We start from the raw sequence: 10,452 nt of genomic DNA, 5'->3' as shown, positions 1-10,452 counted from the left end.
AAAAAAAAAAAAAAAAAGGAACTTTCATTTTTGGTAGCAGAGATAAAAACAGGAAACTGAACAAGACATTCAGAGAAGTGACGTGTGATAACAGGCCCGGCTGTCCGCAAACTGATTATACTCTGCGGTACTTAAAACCTTTTTTCTGAGAAAGCTACAGTTTGAACACACTCAAACAAAAGCATCTTTTTCTGGTTCGCCCAAGCGCGTTAGTTTTACAATGAGGCTAGTAGTAGTATTTTTCCATCCCTAACACTCTCTAAGAAAGCTGTTGAGTGGCAAAGGTTGCTGTTTTGGATTCTTCAAATACCATGTTTTCTCCCCAAAGCAGTTTTTCTCGGCTGTTTGAAGATATGGATTGTGTCCTCGGTCACACTTCTGCTGTAAATACATTCAGACAGCTTCTGAAAATACTGAATAACTGTTGAGAAACTCCTGCAGCGGCACTCTGCAGATGTCAGAGATGGTTGTAAGTGTGTGAGGGAGCAGGAGAGCATCCTTCTCACTGAAAAGGCACACACACACACACACACACACACACACACACACACACACACATGAACACAAACTCTGCTGGACTCATTAGATGAACACAAGAAGTTGCTCAAAGTGAAGTTACTCCAGCAGCTCTCAATTACCTTGTTTGGCCGTACCAAGTAGTCACGTGACAGGGAGGGGAGGATTTACCGGGAATTTTGTTTATTTTGGCTTTTGTTTTGGATTACTGTTGTTTATTGTACATGTAGTCAAACCTGTGTTCCTCAATAGTCATATGTAGATTATAAAAATGCACTGTTAGGGTAAATTTGGAAATATTTGTTTCCTGATGCGTGGTGCCTTCCTCTAATCTGCAAAGGAAGTTGGTACAGGCCAAAGGTGCAGCTACTGCATGGGAGCTCAGTGAATGGTGTCTCTCATGGGGTCATGTTATGTCATATTTGCTGTTTCAGTCCTCTACAGTTCTGCTTCTTGTCCCCAAAGCTTTTACTTCTTTGTGTGTTGGGGAGAAAATCACACTTCTATTGTTTGCTGCTGCTGCTGCTCATTTTTCTACCCTCCTATACACTTCAATCCTGCTGGCTTTCATTCTGCGAGCAAGAGTTCACCACCACCAAGAAAAAAAAACTCTTGGCGTGATTCAGAAGGAAATTGCTGTCCCTGTGCCATGAACAACGTGAACTGAGTGCCAGCTTTGTGTTGTGACTCCTTGCATTTGAGAAACTCTTGCAGCGGCTACTGCATATTTTGACAAAATGCTGTTTTTTTATGACATGGAGGAGAGAAATCAATGCACAACGTTTGAAAGTGACATGAGACGTCAGATACCACAGAGAAGATCCTGCATGTTTCCACCAAAGACTGGACTTGAGTTGAGGTATGTAGCTTTGCATCATAATTTCATGTTTTGCTGCTGTTTACTGAAGCTGGTCAGGTAAACCAGATTATTCCTCAGTTCCGCTTTCATTTGTTCTGTGCCAGAAAACATCTTGACCCATCAGAAACAAGGTTATAAAATGGACCCTTGATTCGTAGACAATGTGGTGACTGACCCTGCTAACCTAGTGGCAAGGTGTCAAAAGACAGGTTTTGTAACTTACTTACTCTGAAACACTGCTTTCAAAGGTAACGTTACTGTCAGATAAGTAGTTGGCACCAAAGGAATAGAGCTTGAAGGTCAGTCTTACGTCCTCGCTGAGATAAATGCCTTCCAGATTTGAATATTCTTCAATGGAATGAGAAAAATCAAAGAGTTTAAAGTCTGATTTTACAATAACTGAGATGAAAACAGACCAATTAACTCAATTCAGAAAGCAGCAGCCATGTGGTAGTTAAAATAAAGTCACATTAAAAATAGAATATGCTGAGATAAAGAATACAAAACAAAGTATTGACATTACTGTACATAAGGTGTTAGGATGGTGCAGAGCTACAAGGTGAATTATCTGGCAAAAACAAAGCCCTCAACAACAACAGAGGACAGCGAGTGCATTTCACAATAACTGCCACAAAATCTGTTGTTTCATATCGAAAGGACGTCACTGCATGCATGCTGTAGATCAGGTGTGGGCAATCCTGGTCCTCGAGGGCCACAATCCTGCATGTTTTAGATGTTTCTCTTTTCCAATACACCTGATTCAAATGATCAGCTCATCATCAAGCTCTGCAGAAGCCTGATAACGATCCTGATCATTTGCTGTAGATGGAGTTGGATGCTGGCATGATCAGTCACTTTTCTGTTAGACTATGTGTTGAAGTTTCTTTTAGGTTAGTTTCACTGTTTTGTAAATGACCATGGCTCAGGTGGAACATGTGCAGCACTTCGTAGAACTTGACTAAACTGAAAATATGCTACATAAGTGCAGATTACTCACCATGTGGAGGCTGTAAACCACGTGGCTTGTTTCGGGACACAGAGGTGGTTATAAATTCAGAAATTATCGTCAGTGATGTCTCCTTATGTCTCATTTAAGTGTGTAGCGAACAATATAATTCAAAGTCTGATCAAAGAGGTTCCAGTCCTGTTTGTGGAATGTTGAGGCTGTCAATAGAGCATCTTCTGTTTAACCACAATGCTGTGCGTGTACCAGATGAAACTCCTCTAACTTTCGCTGGTATAAACTGGTTAAATGTAGAACGCCATCCAAAGGCTCATCAACACCCAACGTACATGTTGTGATAAAGTGGAAAAGAAAAAATGGCCAAATTTAATCAAAATATGTTTATTTCAGCACAAAATTCAGCAATATGTCGACAAGATGCTGTCTCATCATTAGCAAACACGCTGCATAATATAATATAATATAATACATTTACATTTGAGTGCAAAGAAGGAATCACAGTACAAAACATTTTGCCTTTTTTTTATGTGTGCAAATAACATCAAGCAAAACTGTGGCAAATACATAGTAAGAGAAAAAGAAAAGGATACTTGTGATAATGCTCTCCATCTCTGTATGCGCTTATTTTCCGAAGCGTCCAAATATATGTTAGAAACTGACTTAGAAAAGCTGAGCCGCTGTATGCAAAAGCTCAATCTGACTGCTCAGTTTGAGTGAGTTAAATGAATAACACTGTTAAAGCAAATATATGTATGATGAGTCTGAACACTAGAAAGATGACCACTTGTACCACTAGTTGGCTTGAAATGAATGTAAAACTGAAAGGTGTTTATGAATCTGTTGTTGTTTTTTGATTGTTGATGTCACAAAATCCCTTTTTTTCGTCTATGGTGCAAGCCTATGAGGACATTTTGCACAATGTTTTGTATGATTAATAAATATTAGCACACAGTTGCTACCTGATAGCATTTCTCCCTGTTCATCTTTAATGTAAAACTACACTTAAGGCTTCTTTTTACACCAATGTCTGGACTTTTTCTTACAGCCTGACACGGATTTGACTCTTTATTCAAGAATACATGCGAGAAAGATACCTCAAGTTACTTACTTGTCCCTATACAGCACTGAAGTGTGGTATAACTTTGTCTAATAATAGAATTTGAACTTCAGCATACTGAATGAGACATGCTAGTTTGTAGAAAATGTCATTTTTCATAATGAGCAAAGAAGCCACAGAGATGTACGTCTCCCTTAATGTCTCCTCTGCTTCTGCTTCATTCTTCCTCCATCTCAGACCGTCCTTTTGACCTTCTTCCCTTCATATCCTCCCTGTCCTCAAACTTTGCCCTCCTTACCCAGAGTGTGGTACACCCCCTCTTTCACTTCATGCTTCTTCAGTGCTTCGTACCCACCCTCTCCTCCTCCTCCTCCTCCTCCTCCCGCTGCTACTGCCCCCTCCATCCCCAAAGTGTGGTACACCCCTTCTTTCATTTCGTGCTTCTTCAGTGCTTCATACCCACCCTCTCCTCCTCCTCCTGCTCCTCCTGCTGCCCCCTCCATCCCCAAAGTGTGGTACACCCCCTCTTTCACTTCATGCTTCTTCAGTGCTTCGTACCCACCCTCTCCTCCTCCTCCTCCTCCTCCCGCTGCTACTGCCCCCTCCATCCCCAAAGTGTGGTACACCCCCTCTTTCATCTCCTCCTTCCTCAGTGGTTCATATTCACCACTTTTCTTCTGTGTTCCCGCTGCTTCTGACTGAAGCGTGTCGTATTCGGCCTCCGTCCGCGAAGCCTTCTGCAGCGTCTCATATTTGTCGTCATCGCCTCCCCGTCGTAACTTAAGCGCCACATCCTCATAAATTGCCCCTAAAAACAGAGTGACATGTGTTGCAGGATGTAAGCTGAGGCCTTTACTGTGCACTCAAAATGTGTCAAACAGGTAGGAGATACTCACCTTGGGCATTTCTCCTCCTATGCGATATATAGCATGCCACAGCTACCAGAAGCACAATCACCGATGCAGCGACTAGAACAATTATGATCAGAAGTAGATTTGGTTCTGCAGCAGGGACGTCTGAAACGGGAAGATGTAACGTATCAGGAGTGTGTGAAATGGTTGGAACTGTGACCCTATTTAGGACTACCAGCTCCAGCAGACCAAATAATGAGCAGCCAAACTGAATTGGTATTTGTTAAAAGGAAATGCACTTAAAAGAGGTATTTTGGCGGCTTAATATTGAGCATCCATAAAACCGAGGGACTCGCAGACATTTTGAAACCACATCATACATCAGACCCAGAAAATCCATTCTCATTTGTAACAAATTGCAACTCGATGTGTGGACGTTTATGCTAAAGATTTTAAGTCTCTCGCCTTACGGTGAGATAACACTAACGAGACAATGATGGTTATTTATTTTTTATTTTGGAAGAGACTGGGGAGATCTTAATGTGTATTAATGTGAAGAGGGAAATGATGTTCTTAAGCCGAAGCAAAAACTCACAAACAGGAGCGCTGAGGGAAGTCCTCATGTTGTCCAACACAGCTCTGCAACGAAAGGTACCGGATCCATGTGGCTTTGTATCAGAACTCACAAAGGCCCAGGACTGATGGTGTTCCTTGTAGTACCGGTACGACCATGCGCCAGAGGGACATGATTTGCAGGTGCAGTCCATGTTTTCAGAGAGCTCTGCTTGGACAGGATGTTCTGAAATGGATAAGACAAGGAGACACATTTAAAAAAAAAAAAAAAAAAGGTGTTGATAGAATTTTTTATTTTTTAAATGTCTTTTTTGAGATTGCTGGTTTTGTTTGCATACCTTGGGGAAACACCTCCTGATTGTCAGAAACCTCCTTGACCGGAGGCCCGCTAGTCCGGGCCATGTATGTGAAGGTGGCATGACACTTATATGTTCCCTCTTCAGAATCTGTTTCGTAGGTACTTTTGTCACTTGTCATAATGATTTGGTCGTTTCTGTAGAAGATGGTCTGGCTGATCCGATCTGTGCCCCGCGCGATACAGCTCAGAGTCAGGCGCTCTCCAGCCACAGCAGGCAGAGGATACATTTCCAGCAATACCCTCTTATCTGGAACAAGATGCAAGCTGGGTTAGTTTTACCCAATGCATTTAAACAAGTAAATAAATACACACTTGCTGTGTCCGAAATCACCTCCTATCCTCTGTGTACTGCACTATATAGGGTGTTCGTTTGCCATTGTGTAGTGCTGTCCGAATGTTAAGTTTCCAAATGCTACACCCTGTATGATGCACTCAATGATCCCACAATGAAAAAGTAGTGTACAGCTGATGGTCACTAACCGAGCAATATGGACCATCATGCACTGTGCGAAAGGAAATTCAAACTAGATGAACGAGAGCGTGAAAACTTGTCATTAAAATGTAGGTAATTTTGATGTGTTTGCACTACGCTGCTACGGCACAACTCGTGGCTAGCAAGTGAAGTAATTAATAGCTCGAGTATTGTCCGAAATGTTCCTTTGCAGAGGTGCTCCCTGCATGCTTCGCTATATAGTGGTCCCAGTGAGTAGGGAGTGAGTGGATGATTTGGGACACAGCCACAGTCATGCAGTCAATCCCAGTCTGTAAATGCTTGTTAGCTTTGTCACCTTGAAATGAAAATAACTGGCTGCCATCATTTTAACTGTTGCAACAAAGTGGCTCCCTTTACCAATAAGATCTGCTGTCACTGCCCGGCAGGTTTTGCCGCCTTTAATTTTCACACATTGGCTGCATTTGTTGAAATTTAACGCACAGGATACGTTGAACCCAGAAGATGACTGACTTCCAAAACAGAAACTGGCATGTAAACTAAATGAAGCCGTAAAATGCTTTTTTTTTTTCTTATGAATGCGTCGAACAATTTGGCTGACGAACCACCGGCTGCTATAAAATTACACATTTTCGTCCTTCCTCTTGAAAGCTGTTCTCTTGAACAACTACCATGATCTGACTGACTGAGAATCCACACAGACATATGCACATTTTCCTCTTTCCCATCCTGATAACTCAATAATTGTGCTGCATGTGCACCACGACCCGGCACTGATCGACTAGTAGGAGGCCTACCTGAGGTCCTGAGAGTGATTTGGTTACTTCTGCATCCTTGAGTACTGTTCGTGCACCAGTAAACGGTCTCGGGGACTGTCAGCTTATTGGTCTGAAAGGGCAGACTCACAGTGTCCTCTTTAAGCTTCAGCTTAATCGGTCTTGTCGTCGTTCCTCTGTTGACCCAGCAGTTCCATCCTTGCAGACCATCCTCGTTCTCAATCTTCAGGATAACCGAGTCTTCTAGTGGCATCACTGGCTGACCTGTCAGGATGGTGAGCGAGGCACTGGGGAGGTATTCTGAAAGGTAAATAAACGAGTTGCACCATTATATGTATGAAGCTTTCCACAAGATCTTTGGGAACTTTTATGTTTCGTGTGGAACATTTACTCAGGACTTCGATGGAGAAACTGTCGCTTCTTTGTCCGTTGCTCTCACATTGATAAGAGCCTGAATGCTGGGGGGAAGCTGCTGGTATCTTCACCATTTTGTTGGTCCACGTGTTTTCCACACCGTCTTTGTACCATTTCACTGGACTTACACCTTCATCACAAGTCAAGTAGAACAAGTCCCCAGTGAAGATCTGTTCGAGCTTTGGCGACATCGAAACTAAAAAGGCAGATGAACAGGAAAAGAAGTCATACACTTTTTTGTTTAGACATTTTGACTTTTTTTTTTTTCATTGTTAAATATAATATAAAATCAAATAGAGGTAAAGAACAGAGGCCTGATAACTTTTCAGCAGGTGTCAATATTGCTTACCGCTTGGCTTTTGCTGACATCTTGCCACGACTGTGAACGCTGTAACAAACAAACAAACAAACTTTATTCTTTCTAGACCATATCAAGGACATATTAGTTTCCTGCAACTATATTGGAATGAAGTCTAAATTCAAAGTGCGTCCCAGTGAGGACACCCGGGATCTTTCTGTGTGGAGTTTGCATGTTCTCCCTGTGGGTTCTCTCCAGATTCTCCAGCTTCCTCCACAGTCCAAAAACATGTTGAGGTTAATTGGTGATTCTAAATTGTCCGTAGGTGTGAATGTGAGTGTGCTTGGTTGTCTGTCTCTAAGTGTAGCCCTGTGATAGACTGGTGACCTGTCCAGGGTGTCCCCTGCCTTCACCCTGAGTCAGCTGGGATAGACTCCAGCCCCCCATGACCCTAGTGAGGATTAAGCGGTGTATTGATAATGGATGGATGGATCTCTATTGATGAATTATTATTTGTTCAATAACACTGTGCTCAAAAAACCAGACACTCTGTATCACTCAGCCACCCGCTTTGCCACAAATACACCCTTCCGCATTCACCACTGCGACCTCTATGAACTGATGAGGTGGCCCTCCCTTCATACTCGGTGGCTTCACCACTTCACCAAGTCAGTTCTGGGCAAGACACCTCCCTACCTGTCCTCTCTTCTTCACGTCGCCCCTAATTCTTATCGTACTAGGTCTAGTGAATACATCCATCTCATCATCCCCCCCCAATACTCCTACTGTTTTTTCCGTAACTCCTTTCACTTTGCAGCAGCTAACAACTGGAACACCTTACAAAACACTCTCAAACTTGTGACTTTGACTCCACTCACCACCTTTAAGCCTAAAATCCAACAGATTGTAGTTGACTGTTGCTCCTGCTGATCACGACTTTACTTACACACATACTTATCAATACCTCATGCATATCTTGTCTCACTCACTTGCATATGATCTCATGCTTCTTACTTGTTTATTTTTGTTCTATGTTTGTGTCTATTTGTGTCTGTAATTTCCATGTGTATTTGCTCCTGCTGGCGCCTCTTGACCAGGTCATGTTTGCAAATGAGAACTGGTTCTCAAACACTAACCTTGATCAAATACCAGATTTAAAGACATTTGTCTAATTTTTGGGTGTATTTCTTTTTTTCCTCTTTTTTTTTTTTTGTCTTGTTGTGATATTGAATTTTCTATCATTGCAGTCTCGCCAATTTTTAATTTATTTTTTTGCTTGTTTGACCTCCGGCATTAGGTTTTGAGGTTTTCTATGTGTCTGTCGGCTTCTATTAAATGCAAAATCTCAGGAACACCTTCAGCAAATTTCTCCTAAATGTTCACCTGAACTCAAGGATGAACCCGTTAGATATTGGTGATCAAATGTCACTGTGACCTCCCATTCATTCCGTTAACTGTAGGGTTAAAATAAACCTCCATGAAATCAATATAAAAGTCAATATCCCCACATAAAAAACACAACATTATGCGTGTACGTGCATCTGCGTAGGTGTCTATTTATTCAACTTTTCAGCTGTGGAGTTCTAATTTGCGCTTTAGCTTGTATTCCAAATATTTGCATCCTTCAACTAATGGAAGACCACAATCTGGCACACAGCATCATGAAACATTAAGCTTAATGCACAAAAATGCTTACTTTAGGATGACCGGGTTAAGCCTTACTACTTTGTTTTAGCACACGTCTGCAGAAAAACTGCCAAATATGCTAAAATGCTAATTCACAGTATTTCAGATAAATATGTTAAATGAATTTCACCACAGTAAATTCAACAAAATGCAAGACATTTTATCTTTTTTTTATTTAAAGAAATGTTGCACTTGCTTAATTGCAACATCAAGGATCAAGTAAAATATTCTGTGTCAAAAGCTTCACATAATTGTCATCATAGTAAAAATAAGAAACCTTCCAAACTACCCAGCAGTCCAGCTTCCTTTTACCCTGGATCTTTCTTACCTGCCAGGAGCAGCAGCTGTTTTCCAGCCCTCATCGCCCAAAACGACACGGACAAGAGTAAACAACACTGTGACAGAGGCACCGAGCACTGACCAGACACTAAGTGGCTGTGGCAGTTATTCACTCATGTTAAGGAAGTTGAGGAGTTGAGGAGGGGGGAGTGGGAAACCACGCAAGTGCTGCAAGAACAAAACACAACATAGATTCTCTGCAAAATTATCTAACAAAAATACTTCCCCTTTGTAATGACATTCCTTTTTACTGTAAGCAAGATACAAAAAAGTCGTCTTCTCTGAACTTACCTTACACCAGGAAATATTGCGTACCATACAAAAAAAGTTGGTTAATGCCTGAGACAAAGTACGCAAGCTTTTCATTTAAAAAAAACAAAACACATAGATGACGTGCAGATAATGTAAATTTACGTTTATTATAAATTTTAAAAAAGTATGTAAAACATGGCTGGAGGCTTGCAGATGACTAATTAATTTACAGAGAGCAGTCACCAGGTTTCATAATTACAAATATGAATTGTAACATGTGCAACAGCTAAAGCTGCACTAAAGGAGGCCTAAAACTGCAGCATAAAGAAGTGAAAAACTGGCAGAAATGCACGAGGCTCAAAAGCAAACGGTGACATAAGACCAATCGAATATCTCTATTAATAGAAGCTAACAATCTAACCAAAAAAGGGAAATAAAATATATAAAGTAAGACCGCTTTGTATGGGGAGCAAGAGGTCGACTGTGAGGAAGCCGTAAAGCTCACATAAAAAAGGAGGGCAAGTTAGGAAGCAGGAGACGTAGTCGTGCCCCAGCAGGTGTCTTCATTAGTCTTCTTACTGCATCCGTATCCAACGCCTAAATCCTCCTGTTAATGATTATGATTTGAAAGATGGTGCAGGTCCTTCAGAAGTAAAGCTGAAGCTCAATCTTTTGACAAATGACCATCCAGCCTCATACAGATCAAAGCTAGAGGTGCGTTCAGGTGACAGCTACCAGAATAATGGCAAATATATGCAGGCGTTCAGCAAGACGGCAACTGAGGATCATGCCTGGTGCTTATCATTTACATGTTGCAATTTTGCCCCGTGCATGTGATTAATGCAAACTAGATGCTGGAGTATGAGATTGCCTGATACATGTGATGCGTCCCATCTTAATCAGATCACTGCTGAGGGCTGCAAAGATACATCAGCTGCATTCTGAGGAGCCTCCTGGAAGCTCATTAAGACATGCAGCACTTTTCACTCTAGTTAACCCCCTTTGCCCCAAAGGCATGTTTTCTTTTTCTTTTTTTTTATGGAAAAATGACATAATTA

The 10,452-nt window shown here is 41.6% G+C and overlaps 1 protein-coding gene across 1 annotated transcript; it reads right to left on the bottom strand.

The window, feature by feature from the left end:
* Positions 1–2,704: 2,704 nt before the first annotated feature.
* Positions 2,705–9,347, bottom strand: LOC103373069 (uncharacterized). Its single transcript, XM_008302871.1, has 8 exons — positions 9,132–9,347; positions 7,169–7,207; positions 6,797–7,015; positions 6,427–6,705; positions 5,159–5,425; positions 4,843–5,046; positions 4,293–4,412; positions 2,705–4,204 (listed from the first exon to the last, which is right to left on the bottom strand). Exons 1-8 carry the CDS (start codon positions 9,163–9,165, stop codon positions 3,675–3,677), a joined length of 1,692 nt encoding a protein of 563 aa, XP_008301093.1. The 5' UTR covers positions 9,166–9,347; the 3' UTR covers positions 2,705–3,674.
* Between the last annotated feature and the right edge of the window lie 1,105 nt (positions 9,348–10,452).

The sequence above is a fragment of the Stegastes partitus genome, unplaced genomic scaffold (genome assembly GCF_000690725.1).
Source record: "Stegastes partitus isolate 25-593 unplaced genomic scaffold, Stegastes_partitus-1.0.2 Scaffold1901, whole genome shotgun sequence".
In the NCBI taxonomy this organism is placed as follows: Eukaryota; Metazoa; Chordata; class Actinopteri; family Pomacentridae; genus Stegastes; species Stegastes partitus.
Note: the sequence above shows the minus strand (reverse complement) of the source record. Positions and strands in the feature narration are given on the sequence as shown.